This window comes from Anolis sagrei, chromosome 1 (genome assembly GCF_037176765.1).
Source record: "Anolis sagrei isolate rAnoSag1 chromosome 1, rAnoSag1.mat, whole genome shotgun sequence".
Taxonomy (NCBI): Eukaryota; Metazoa; Chordata; class Lepidosauria; order Squamata; family Dactyloidae; genus Anolis; species Anolis sagrei.
The window spans coordinates 317,055,204-317,069,824 of NC_090021.1; the positions used below are offsets into that span (position 1 = coordinate 317,055,204).

Consider the following 14,621-nt stretch of genomic DNA (forward strand, 5'->3'; position numbering starts at 1 on the left):
TCACAAAATGGATGTAGAACTTGGAGAAGTTCTTTTTGTGGACTATTCTGCTGAGCATTTATCCAGTCAGGATGATTTCTAGTTGTGATGGTAGGAACATTGTGGGAACTATAGTTCAAAATGTAACTTTTCCAAACTCAGTGGGAAAGACACCTCATGTACATGCATGGCACAGAGACTGGGCATATATGCACTTAGTACTTCCTGCTGCTTTTACTACATTTTTTCTACTGAAAAACAATGATTAACAAAACTCTTTTAACTCCAGATTTCACAGTTGCTCCTTACTTCATTTAAGCACCGGATATCAAATACTTGACCATTCACTTTGTCACTACAGCCAAGTGACTTTACCAAGGGCAATGTTGATCCAATGGAAGCAGGTAGCCTACTACCTGTTTTTGAAATTCCCCATTTTGCCACCATCACTAAGAAGACGTTGGGTTTTAGATTGTGGTTCAACTCTTTGGAGTCTCAGTATAGATTTTCTAGGCCTCGTGCACCCATAAGGTAAAGTGATTCCGAACATCAGATTCTTAGCAATAATGGTCTGTATTGACATGATGCGGTGATTCTATGCAATGGCACTGAGACAGCTTCTTTTCGATTGCTTGAAGACATGGAGACAATGTCACTAAAGCTTTACAGCAAGACAAGAAGCAAGTGATAAACAACGGTACAGGAAGGGAAAGGCAGAAATGTTTTTAACATCTTAGTCCAGGTGTGGACAACAACAGTGTCTGAACAATGGTCTTTTAAGAAATTAAAGTGACTGAGCCTAATAAGACTTGCAAGAAAATAGGTTTGGCTTTTCAAGTCATTTGCAGTCCTTATCATAAAATGGTACAACATTGAGCTATCACATAGAATTTGGCACAGTTGGCAGTCCCTTGTCGACGGAGAGGACTGAGCTATCACAGCATTCTCCCTGAAGTGGAGAGTCCCTTTTTCCCTCCAAAAGAAGTTCTTTGGAGGAGCTACTGAAGAAACAGGAAAGTTTTGAGATATCTGAGCTTGCAAGGAGTGTAAGAAGGACTTCCATTTTCACTGCAGCTTGTCTTCCCTCAGCTCCAAACCAAAACATTTCAAAAGCCATACTAGAAAGATGCCACCAGCAGATCCGTGTGGTATAAATACATGTGCAAAATTGTGCAGAACTGTAAATGAGGAACACACATGTGGAACTTTTCAAACCTAAGGCAAAAAAATGCTACATAATAACAAAAAGGGAGAATAAAATTGTATGAATAGTATACAATGCACCCTTAGCTGTTACTACTGCCAATAATCTTCCCTCATTGATTCACAATGTTAATTGCTACAGGTCGTACAGTGACTACTTTCTGCTTGAAATGTCACCAGCTATGGAAATTGTAGAGTCACCAGGATGTAGGTTTCATAACATCATGCAATAGGGGTCAGGGAAGTTGTCTTGGGGTCAATAGAAATTTTTTCACTTCAGAATGTAATCATAACAAAGATGGGAATGGCAGTGCCTTGTAAATGAAAAAAAGACAAATGCAAAGCCATGCTAGTAAAGCTTGGTTTCCCCCCCAGATCCAATTACAATGTTCCAGGACCAATTACAGTTCCTCTGTCAGATCAACTTCACTCTCAAAGGACCCCTATTAAAGCATCCTCCCTCCCCTCCCCCCAATAAACAGTGAGATAAAAATAAAAGGAGGGAGGGAAAGAAAAAAAATAGAAGACAAAAAGAAGGAACGAACAAATGAATTAATGAAAGAAAAGACTGATAGAGAGATCTGGGGATAACATTATGATGCTTTCGACTGTCGGTTGCATGCAGTAAGTGTGCCTTTGTGAGGTCTTTTCTCAGAGCAGCCCTGACTGGCAAGTTTATACCTCCCTTTCTGACGATCAGCAAGCCGAAGAGAAGTTATCCGCTTTTCTTCTCGGAATAACTGATGCACGCACTATTTCTGAAATGAAGTCCCTCGGCCACTGAACTTCTTTCACTGCTGCATTTCATCCACCTTGCATACGCTGTATGTGCTTTTAATGTTTACTACTCAAGAGGAGGTCTCAGAAATTATACCACCGCATTGTTAGATTCAACTGTTTTGTTGTTTTGGGAGGAGGTCATTGCATATTCAGCTCGACTTGTTCCATTCTCTTCTTTTCTCAGTGGTTTCCTTCGTTCAGGTCCAGTCAGTCATAGGGATGTTTTGAAAAGAGAAAGAGAAAAAAAGGAAGGACAAGAGAACAGAAGAGCAGAATCATTAGTACTATATAATATTTCAAAAGCTTTCTGGCCAAACAATTAGAAAAAGACATTTCAGGGATATTAAAAAATATCCTCTTTTGTGCTATTGGATCTTTGTGCAATTCTAATAGATCTGTAAGTGTGTGTTTCTCTGTGTGGTTAAACTTTGCTTAAAGGCTGAACTCTAATGAAAGGGATTGTAAAAGAAAATTGCGTTCACAAAGTCAAGGAGTGGTTTATGTTGTTCAGAGCAACCCATTTCGATTTACTTTAGGAATGAAGAAAAGAAGCTGAATCTTAAAACAGCAGTTAAAGGATAAAGATGCATTAATTAGTTCTTCACAAGCTCCACTTCCCTGCTGAATTCCTTTTCTGAAAGCACTTACCTATTTAATAATTGAATACCAAAGGATCATGTGAGTGGATCCCTGTGAGTGGAAGGGTACATTCCAACTAGGAATATGTTGTGTATTAGTTTATCTACCATGGCTTCCCTTGCAGACCTTTGTTTCAATGTGCATATTGAAGTTGCAGAAATAGTAATAGTAATAATAGTAGTAGTAATAATAATAATAATAATAATCATCATCATCATCTTATGAAGAAGGATGTGGTATACATCAAACACATAACAGGCAACAACAATAATGCTACGAATAATCCCATTTTTATATGATTAGGACTAACTGAATTTGGAAGGACTGAATTCTGAAAAGATACCCTAACAATAATATGCTTTGGTGTTTTGAAGAATTTACCCTAAGTACATTATAAATGATCAAATCCCACTGTTATATATTCAGGAAAGAATCCATTTTCACAAAACCTTATTATTTCCTGGCAAATGGGGAATTGTGGGTTATTAATGTTAGTTTGACGTTTAGTGAATTGAAACAGTACTGGAGAAGGCTAATTATAAAGCATGCTGAGTCCTAGCTTTCATTGCTCATTAAAATATGAACCAAACATATTTTCTAATTAAAATTAAAAGAATGCTGTAGATCCTATTTTACTCTTTGCCATCATACCTCTTTTAAAATATTCAAATGACTGAATCGAGAAAAAAGCACTTTTTTTTTTACACAAATTGGATGATTAGCAAAACAGCTAACTATTAGAAAAGTTGCAGCTGTCTTTGAATTACCTAATTCTAAAATACAGAATCAATGGTATGGCTCATTTCTCTTCTTCTATCTTCCTTTAAAAAAATTTTTCTTTGTCCCACCCTGGTCATTCCACAGATATATAAACCCATTTTCCTAGTTCCAACAGACCTCACTACCTCTGAGGATGCTTGCCATAGATGCAGGCGAAACGTCAGGAGAAAATGCCTCTAGAACATGGCCATACAGCCCGAAAAAACCTACAACAACCCAGTGATTCCGGCCATGAAAGCCTTCGACAATACATTTTTTTGCATTCTTTCTTTTCATCAGTTTGCTTTACAGCCCACTCCAGTATGTATGCATGTATGAACTTTGATAGGTATTGTTTAATTATTAGTACAGGTGAGTGGTAAGAACACTTCATATTCATCATACTCACTCCATAGCTGTAAAAATGGATAATTCTTTCAAAGCCATTTCATCTGTCCACTATGAAATTTTCTGCTAAAATGTAAATTACTGACCAAACTCTTTGTACAAATTGCTTTCAGATGAAAAGAGGAAAGAGAATTCAGGTGCTAGATAAATGTAACTTTATGGTGCCCAGCAAAGGCATGAAATAGAACTTCGGCATCCATAACCTCTCCATCATTCATGTATGAGTTTTCATGTATCCTAAAATCAAAGAACATAATTCAATTACATTTCTCTTGCTCTTTTCAAAGATTCAGTACTGCCAACACAGAATTATTGGAGAGAGAGTCCACCAAAGACACTGAAAGCAGCGGAATGGAAAATATTTGCAACTGTATTCAATGGATGTTTGTTGCTTTCCCTGTTTTGTACTCCATTTTCTCCTTTCACTGAAATTTTACAGGAATATACACTTATACAGAATGATGTTGCCCAACATACAGGAATTGGCCCATCACAGTGGGAGACTCCAGGGAAATGGGTGTCAACCCTATGGGAAAGATATTTATGCATTTCCCTACAAAGGAAATGTGAGAGCCGCCATTTTGGCTCTCCATAAAAACATACCTCATTACATTCAATCTTCCTATTCCTAATAGTATGGTATACACACAAATAAGCAGGGGATCCATTCCAAGATGCTTGTTGCAATATGTCTTTAGAGTAAACTCTATCTTGTGCAAGAGATTTTGCTTGTTGATCCCATTCCCCTCTCCTCTCCCTCAACCTACATGCCACTGAAGGGAGAAAATAACATATAGTCAAAATACTTGATCACCTGGAGGGCAGAGTAGCCAAAGGGAAGACTCACATTTTAGGGTGCAGGCTGCTTATCAGCCCACTCCCCCACTTCGTGAATGCTAAATCCAACTGAAAGACTGGCTGCGTTGAGCCATATACCTCTCTCCACTGAGAAAGGGGTTTGTTTCCTTCCTCTGCCAAGAATGCAGCCAGACATCTGTCACTTCTCTCTGCTGAGGAAGGAGTTAATCTCCTTTCTCTGCCGAGAGAAACGTAACAAGGCTTCTGTTGCTTCTCTCCATCATGGGCTTCCCTTTGCACTGGTTGCAAGTTAGTGAGAAGTGAAAGTTGTGACGGAGAGATTGCTCTCTGTGGCCATGATGCACCAAGCAACAAAGGTAGGGACCAAAAAGGGTAAGGTTCATGTTTTATTTCTGTTCTTTTTTTCACCTTTTCTCATCAGGTGGTCCAGTGTTGGGGTGGTGACAGTGTTTAACTTGATATATAGCAACAGAATAAATACATAGTTAAGTTTGCAGGTTTGTCTTTGTAAATAAATAAGATTATCTGCCAATTTTATCTATATATTCTTTTAAATTCACCCCCCCCCCCCCATTTTTCGGCCTGGTTCTGATCCCAACCCCAGAACCCACTGCATGTGCTCATCTGAGTTCACATGTGTGCTTAATACTATACTGCAGGTTTGGACAGACTTCAGTCTTTCATAAACTACCTGAGGTTTGACCAGAAAACTAACGTTCATGTAATTACAAAGCTTACATACTTAAATGATGACCTTTCAAATAAAGTAGAGTCCCGCTTATCCAACCTTCGCTCATCCAACATTCAATATTATCTAGCACAGTCTCCCTCCCTCCCAGATCCACAGCTGTTTCAATACATTGCAATGTTTTGGTGTTAAATTCGTAAATACAGTAATTACTACATAACATAATTTCTGTCCCAGCTTTACTGAGCATCCTTTAGCATAGGATAAATTATCACTACATAACGTAGTAATGACTATGTTCTTCGGGGTCGAGAAGGGCAGAATATAAATATAGTAAATAAATAATAATAAATAACATTACTGCGTATTGAACTGCTTTTTCTGTCAATTTGTTGTAAAACATTATGTTTTGGTGCTTAATTTGTAAAAATCATAATGTAATTTGATGTTTAAGAGGCTTTTCCTTTTCCTTTTCTTATTATCCAACATGTTCACTCATCCAACGTTCTGCTGGCCCATTTATGTTGGATAAGTGAGAGTCTACTGTACCAGAACTGAACCTTCCTACAGAAAAAAAGGTCACCACAACTTTCCCCTACACCAAGCTTACTTTGTTATATCTTAATGCCTGGACTCTAGATCCATCAGTAAATCACAACTTATCACAAACTCTTGTTTTACTGAAAATGTGGGAATTATGCAGCCCTCTAGATATAGTGGAACTACAGATCCCAGTATTCAATATCTGCTGGAGCACTTTCCATTATGCATCTCATTCTTGACCCACTCAATGGGAAAGCCCCACTTCCTTTGAATAATTTATTCTATGATAAAGGATGCTTAGTAGAGCTGGGACAGGGAATATGTGGCCCTGGAGATCCTTAGGTAACATAGGCACAACTTTAGGTAATATAGACAGTGGCGAGGAATACTGGGAGCTGCAGTCCAATCACATATAGAGAACTGTACAGTTTTCATTCTTTCAGTGATGCAAGGGTGAGCAAAAGATAGACTAAGATTTCCATCTGTTCAAAAATGGTAAATGAGTCCTTTAAAAAATGGTGGTGCACTTTGACAATTTTAGCACCTTCTCTGTGTGGGCCCTGAAATGAAAAAGGATAAAAACCATTGGTCTATATCAATCCTCCAACTGGTTTCAAGACACGTTTACTTTCAGCTGGCCCTTTAGTGCCCTGGCCTCAAACAACCCTTCACTGTTTACGTGACAGACTGGATTTACAGGAGGCAAGCACACACTTTTTTTTTTAATGATAACAAAGCCCTTCAGATCTCTTTATGATCTTTTGAGTTCAGAGTAAGAGACTCAAGGGGTGTGCATTCCAAGTCTTCTGAGAGAGGAAAAGAGAACATTTTAGTGTAATGCCCTGTAACAATCTCAGCTAAAATTAATTAAAAGACGTCCACTGCATTTTCTCTGAATTCAGAGGAGTTTGCTGCAGGGCCCAAAGATCCACTTTCCAAGCTGAAGATTATTTCTGAAGAGAAATACAATATATACCAAAACTACAAAACAGCAATGCTCATTTTGGGCAAACTAAAAATACATTATGCAAGTCCCAAAAGGGTTCCCCCATATTGTGGATGTTGTATTTTGTTGCTTGGCCAACACAGCTACCACTGTATTTTGTTGCCTGGAAATAAATCTGTGTGATCACAGTTATCCAGAGCTTCCCAATATAGTCTATTCAGGATCTAGAGATGGGGAACTGCCCTTTAGGCATGTACTATTGCAAATATTGACCACAACTTGGAAAAAGTTGCTTTTCTAAACTGCACCCCCCCCCCAAAAAAAGAAAAGAACCCAGAGGCACAATATGTTGTTCTAGGGCAGTGGTCCTCAACCTGTGGGTCTCCAGATGTTTTGGCCTTCAACTCACAGACATCCTAACAGCTGGTAAACTGGCTTTCTGGGAGTTGGAGGCCACAACACCTGAGGATCCACAAGTTGAGAACCACTGGTCTAGGGTATCCTGAGAGCTGCAAATCAAATATCAGTTTCTGAATTAGAACCTGGAACTGTTAATGCTAAAAAGGTTTGGTATTGACTAAGAATTCATCAACACTGTAGAATTAATGAAGTTTGACACCATTTTAACTGCCACAGCTCAATGCTATGGAATCATTGGAGCTGGATTTATTTATTTAAAACATTTATATTCTGCCCTTCTTACCCTGAAGAGGACTCAGGGCAGAGCACAACATACAAACAGCAAACATTCAATGATGGGACATAAATAGATTATACACATACATAAACATTAGTTGTAGTTTTACACAATCTTTAGCCTCTTCTGCCAAAAAGGGCTGGTGCTCCACCAAATTACATCTTCCATGATTTCATAGCATTGAGCCATGCCAGTTAAAGTGATGCCAAACTGCATTCATTCTACTGTGTAGATGCATCCTAGGTTCATGCCCCAAATGATCTTTACAAATATGACTGCCATATGGAATGTGAAGCAGCTCTTTAATCACATGCAAATGCCAACTCTGTTTGAACCACTGGAAACTGAAAATTCTGGAAACTTCTTGGTACAGACTACCCCCCCCCCCCAAAAAAAAAACTTTTGTGGATGAAACTTTTGTAAATTTACTTATTTTTTTCCTGCTGGCTCCTCTGCTGCAACTCCATTTTTGTTAAGGGCTGCAAGCCTTGCAAGTCTGAGGGAGACTGCAAACATCTGACAAAAACTTGTACATCACAACTAAAACTGTATGGCAACAGCAGAGGTGGAGTCCACCCTATCATGTCTCCTCTCACCTTCCCATGTCTGCTAACCAGGCTGTCACTGTTGCTCCATCAAGGCCTCTTCTGTGCAGGAGAGTGCTAGACTCTGGCTGCAACTGCATTGCCCTCGCCTAGACCCTCCATCCTCCTCTTCCTAGGTGCAAGTGGCAAAACTAGGCAGAAGGATCTCCATGAAGAAGGCAGTCAAGGGCCAGGGTGCAATGGTGGGAGCTGGACTAAGGTGCCTCCATGAAACGAAGAGGTCTCGGCAGAATGGGGGCAGTCTCAATTTCCCAGTTAATAAGTGAAGGCATGTGGGGACAACAAGGAGAAGGTGTCACACTTAATCTTTGGAGAAGTGGAGGATCCACTATACTGCCCACCTTGGGGTCTACAGCTAATACAACAGATATGGTGGTAGTGTTGGCTTCCCTTGGACTGATCAAACTGGAAATTTCGAAACACATGTCAAGCTCACCTGTAGCAGAGCTTGGAGAGTCATGAGGCACAATTTGGCAATGGGACTTGGTGAGGGTGGCAAAGAGAGTTTAAACAAACATTAGAGCGCAACCCCCTTATCTGCAGACTTGATATCCACTTACCCAAGCTCCAAAAAATATTCCCTCACAGGAGTGTTTGTCGGGCTCTCTACGTTCTCCACTGCTATTTTACGACATGCTTCCATCTCAATTACAGTCAAAATATAGGTTTCACTATTATCCACGGTTTCAGGTATCCATGGGGGGTCTTGACACGTATCCCCCGCAGATACAGGGGGTGGACTGTGCATTTAAAAATCAATGCAACAAAATCAAGTAATGATTAACAGTTTCATGGCTTTCCGTTATCAATTCTAAAGTTTTCTCCCCCTCAAACAAGAAAAAGAAGTAATTGGAAACAAGGAACATATGTATCATCATCATATTGTATTACAACAGCAATTTCATTTTTAAATACTGCAGTGAATAATGGAGCAAACTACTTCTGAATAGTAACTTTCGAAATCCAAATTAACAATGATTCAAGATTGTACAACCTCTATGACTGCCATGGATATGCCTCATCCTTCAGAACTGATATTTAACATTGTCTACTTGTATTTGGGGATTGAAATAAGTCATAGACATGACTGGTGTTAGATTTGTTGGGTCACTGTAATCTCAATTTTGGATCTCTAGGATCTACTGCCAGCCACACTAACCTCTCAAAACAAAACAAAAATAAAACAAAAAAAGAAATGGACATAATTTCACTTCTGATTTTTGGGCTGAATATGTTTTTTTTTCCAGTTTGGAATGAGAGAAAGGCTGTAACTTTACAAACCCCACCCCTTCCCATACTGTCGGGATAAAATAATGAGCTCTATGACATTACTTCCAAACTTTGTAGGGAATTGTAAGCTTTAAAATCCTGTTCTAATTTAGCTCTAATTTAAATGGAGATTATGGACAGTTCCATTTTATGACCTGCTGATAGGAATCAAAAGTGTATGTTGATATGTATGGATCTCTGCAATTATTTCATATGTTTCATCTGTTTTCTAAGTTATTCTGTCTATCATCACTGGTGATCATAGTATTTTATTGTGTATTATTGTGTATTATATGGTCGATTTATGCCCTGATGTGCTCACAAATCAAGAGGAAGGCATGCTTTGCATATCAAATGTCTTTTGTTTGATCCCTGCTGTTTACACTACCTTTCCCCTGCCAAACCTTGCCAAAGACATTATACTCTGGATCCTAGAAAATATCCTCCTGTCTGCAAGGAAGGCTGTGACAATCAGGAGCAGGACCCCTGTCATAATTCCTTGCCACATACTTGCTTGTTGATAAAAAAAGGGCTGGAAATGTCACCCTCCAGCACCCTGATCACCAGCTGAACAGATCTCCATTGCACAATGTGGCTGCTGGCTGTTAGGATAAGCTTGTGGAGTCAGAAATGATGTTTTCTTATGCAACTAAACAGGTGATCTAGGATATTGGCAAATCATCAATTCTTCTCCTCTGCCAAATGATTAGAATGGTGCTATTGTTACTGGGGAAGGGACTGTTCAGTTGCACTTAGATGATCCCTCATTATACAAGTAGAATTGTCTTCCAAGATTGGTGTACTGGTGGTGGGTCCGTAGGTGATCGTGGAGCCCTATTCGTGATCTGCATGTTCTCCCACAGTGAGGGCATTGGTTTTCAGGTGGAAGGTGGTCCTAGTCGGGGTTGGCTTGATGCGCCTTCCTCTTGGCACATTTCTCTCTTTCACACCTCATTCGTGCCTCCTCAAATTCTACAGTGCTGCTGGTCACAGCTGACCTACGGCTGGAGCGCTCAATGCCAGGGCTTCCCAGTTCTCAGTGTCTATGCCAGAGTTTTTAAGGTTGGCTTTGAGCCCTTCTTTAAATCTCTTTTGCTGCTCAACAACATTCCGTTTTCCTTTCTTTAGTTCGGAGTAGAGCAACTGCTTTTGAGTGACAGTGGTTGGGCATCCAGGCCTAAAAACGAAGACACCAAGGCACCCCCGCTTCCAGGCATCACATGGAATGGCTCCGCTCAGGGGAAGGAAGGAGGAGGAGAAGCAGGAGTCAGGAGGCTTTGTGTTGAGCCTTTCCTGGGTAGTTAGACTCTCCTTTCCTGACATTCCAATTGCTTCAGCATTATAAGAGGGTTTCATGAGACCACTTGCTCTCATTGCAGTGGTGTAGTAATAGTGAGGCCACGGACCATATTTTAGTTCTTGGGGACAACTGGTGGTCCATAGACCACAGGTTGGGAACTACTAATCTAGCATCACCAACAGAACAGAGGTTAGATGACGATCTCTCAGGAGTGCTTCTGTTGTGCGTTCCTGAATGGCAAGGGTTAGACTGGATAGCCCCTGCAGTCCCTTTTAACATCATTATTCCAATAAGTCACGAATATTCAGTTGCAAACAATTTTACATTATGAACTCTGACTATGTTTTTCTTTAAAGGATGCTAGGTTGTTCTCAACTATCAGATACAGTTAAAACCTACCATTTGAAGAAAAGCGGAGGTAGGCGAGGGGACGCCGCCACCATTATAACGCGGCCACTTCCTCAGGAAAATCTACCTACCTAGACCGAGTCGGCTGTCCGGCTTGCCTGAGCCCAACCCGGGGCCTCGTTCCCCGCTGAGAGCCCCTGCTGAGCCCCTGTGGGAAGAAGGGAGAGGCAGCTGCCGCCCGGACCGCTGCGGCTGGACCTCGGTGAAGCTGCTGCAGCAGCGGTCGCCATCTTGGCGCCATCTTGGCGTCAACCGCCGCTGCCAGAACCCGCTCTGCCGAAGAGTAGACAGCTGGAAGGAGAGGCAACCAGGCAGGAGAGGCGACCAGGCAGCCAGGAGGCTGAGGGGAGGCGGACCGCCGCCGCTGTCGCCACGGGGTGCCATTCTATTCCTCCCCGGAGTGCTTTGCAGCAGCCAGCTCCGAAGCAGGTTTCAGCCTTGCTGCCCTCTCCATCAGGCCTCGTTCTCCCCTCTGCTGAGCATGGGGAGTGAGTTGGGGGCCTACTGCTGAGGCCTACTGCTGCAGTGAGTGCTATTCCAATCGGGCCGGGACCACCTGGGCCTTATCGGGCGGGCCGCTGGGCCATAGCGCCATAGAGCCGTAGACGCCCTCTCGGCTGGGCCTTCCCTGGGCGAGCAGCCGTGCCGTGAGTGGCTGGGCTGGACTCTCGATCACCGGGCCAGCTTTGTCATCTGGGGCCTTCTGCTTCCTGCCCCCCCTGCTGGAGCTAATCGATGGTAAGTGGCAAGGACCAACCTCGCTCGCTCGGCCGAGCCCACTATTAGACTTCCCTGGCGGGGCCTTCTCCATCCGGCCTGCACAAGGCTAGGCCTCTTCCACCCAGGCCCCGCGAGTGGACTACGGCACTGCAGGGACTACTGGAACGGGGCCCGGGGCTATTCTAAGCCGGACTCTAGCTATCTGGCCGTGTGGCTTCGGCCTGCGGCCCAACTATCTGGGCTTGTTCGTCTCCCTCGGCCGCTGGGCCAACTAGGCCCTCCACCTTTGCCTATTCTATCCGGGCCCTACTGTCTTTCCATCTGGCCCTTACCACCGGCCAAGCGGCGGCCCACCTCTCTCTCTTTTCAACCTTCACTGTGCTGCTGGGTAGCCTACTGTGTAGATCATTGCAGACCATTGTGCTGACCAATTTTGTGCAGATTGACTTGTATAGATCTTGTGAGGCGAGCCGCTCTGGTGTAGACCGACGGTTGTATTTTGTGTAGACCGACGGTTTCATTGCTGTGTAATCTAATTGAATATAGACCAGCTGAGCCGACCGCCACCGTGTTGACCACCTCCGGAGGCCTATCCGCTAAATTACATCAAACGTCTGTTATTTACATCTGAATCATAGCACTTTACTAACTGCCAGTCTCCTGACCATTGTGTACATTTTGCGAACTTGCACGGTATAGTCCGTCTTACCTCTGCTGCTAATGTGATAATAAGAACATAATATAGCGCTTAGTGGCGCCTGTTCCGTAGCCAACTGTTTGCACTTTACCAACTGTTTGCACCTTACCCCTCCCCAATTCCTCCTGCCGCACTTTAGTAGTATAGAGGGCCAAATATTTTTCTGTTGAGGCTGTTGCACTTTAATATCTTGTTGCACTTTAAAACCTTGCACCTTAAGAACTACCTTGTAGCCGCGGAATTTACTTTGCACTTTGCACTTTAAGACTCCAGTATCCAGGGACTCCAGTATCCAGGGACCTATTTCGCGGCTAAACGCTTGCCTCCTGTATCCATCATCTACTGAAGTGTTCATTTCCATCCATGTGGTCCTCCACCCTCCTATGCTTACTATCTCTGTTACTATTATCTGGTGGAAGGGGCAGGGGAGGTAGCGGGCTGGAGCCTGTGGGAAACAATGAGGGGGGGAGTGGGGATGAAGAAGGCCAGCATAATTGGCAAGATAAAACGCCAACATCCCAAACAGCTGGTGAAATTGTGATTAAGACCCTAGCCAGGAATGGCGGCATGGAGGAGGGGAGGTGTTCCACTAGCCAAGGGGCCCCCATAGAGGTCGTGGTGGGAAGGAGGAGATGCGGGAAAAGGAGACCTCAAATTCGGCCTAATTCGGACCACTTACCCATAATCAAAATTCCAAATCGGTCTCCTAAGGTAAATTGGTGTAACCAGGTGAGCGGACCCTCCGGACTGAAGGTGGTGTTGTTGAACGCCAGATCTGTCAACGGAAAAACGACCTGGATCCAGGACCTAATCCTGGACGAACGGGCAGATCTGGCGTGCATCACGGAGACCTGGTTGGATGAAGCTGGAGGAGTAAATCTGACCCAGCTTTGTCCTCCGGGTTTCTCCGTGCAGCACCAACCGAGATCCGGAGGGCGGGGAGGCGGGGTCGCAGTGGTCTATAGGGATTCCATCCATCTGACTAGGTGCCCCATCCCGCAGACCGCAAATTTCGAAAGCGTCTACCTGAGGGTGGGTGACCGGGACAGTATAGGGATTCTGGTAGTGTACCGTCCACCTCGCTGCACTACAGTCTCCCTACCTGAGCTAGCGGGGGTGGTCTCAAACCTGGCGTTGAGGTCTCAACGGCTTCTTGTGCTGGGAGACTTCAACGTCCATGCCGAGACTTCCCTCACAGGCGCGGCTCAGGACTTCATGTCTGCCATGGCAACCATGGGGCTGTCCCAACAAATATCTGGCCCCACCCACTGTGCTGGACACACATTGGATTTGGTTTTCTGCCAGGGATGGGAACAGGGTGGCGGTGTGGAGGAGTTGTCCATCTCTCCGTTGCCATGGACCGACCACTTCCTGATCAGATTTAGACTCACTGCGCCCCCTAACCTCTGCAAAGGTGGAGGACCCATTAAGATGGTCCGCCCCAGGAGACTGATGGATCCGAATGGTTTCCTGACGGCTCTTGGGGATTTTCCCGCCACCTCGGTAGGTGACCATGTCGAAGCCTTGGTGGCTCTCTGGAATGGGGAGATGACCAGGGCCATTGACATGATTGCTCCGGAACGTCCCCTCTCAAGTAGCCGAGCTAAACCAGCCCCTTGGTTTACTGAGGAGCTGGCAGCTATGAAGCGAAGGAAGAGGGAACTAGAGAGCGTGTGGCGTTCGGAACCGAGCGAGTCAAACCGAGCACGGTTTGTGTCCTTTCTTAGGGCATATGCCGCGGCAATAAAGGCCGCAACGTAAACTTTCTTTGCGGCCACTATTGCGTCTGCAAAGAACCGTCCGGCGGAGTTGTTTCGGATTGTCAGAGGTCTTTTAACTCCCGCCTCTGCAGGTGGGAGCCCTGACAATTCGGTCGCGCGCTGTGAAGCATTTGCTCGGTTCTTCGCAGACAAAGTCGCCTTGATCCGTTCTGGGCTGGACGCCGCGTTAGATGCAGAATCTGTGGATGTAACGAGAGCACCTGCTTGTCCTATTTTGTTGGATTCTTTTCAGTTTGTGAAACCCGAGGATGTGGACAAGATACTTGGAGGAATGAGGCCCACCACGTCCATCCTAGACCCCTGCCCATCCTGGCTTCTGAGAGAGGCCAGAGGGGGATTGGCCAAGTGGGTAACAGTGGTGGTGAATGCCTCCCTCCGGG

General features: G+C 43.9%; 1 protein-coding gene across 5 annotated transcripts in view; it reads right to left on the minus strand.

Moving 5' to 3' along the window:
- Positions 1-686: 686 nt before the first annotated feature.
- Positions 687-14,621, minus strand: part of PRIMA1 (proline rich membrane anchor 1) — an 82,745-nt gene continuing 68,810 nt past the window's right edge. For 3 of the 5 annotated variants that reach the window (XR_010908996.1, XR_010908997.1, XR_010908998.1), the window contains exons 5-7: positions 8,627-8,806; positions 3,770-4,005; positions 2,088-2,153 (exon numbers count right to left, since the gene is read on the minus strand). Coding sequence is in view for 1 of the 5 variants with exons in the window: in XM_060756316.2 (XP_060612299.2) it covers positions 2,051-2,153 (103 nt within the window). In the remaining 4 variants the exon portion in view is untranslated. Of the gene's footprint in view, positions 2,154-3,769; positions 4,006-8,626; positions 8,807-14,621 lie in introns of all 5 variants that reach the window. The other 2 variants (XR_010908999.1, XM_060756316.2) reach the window with 2 other exon arrangements.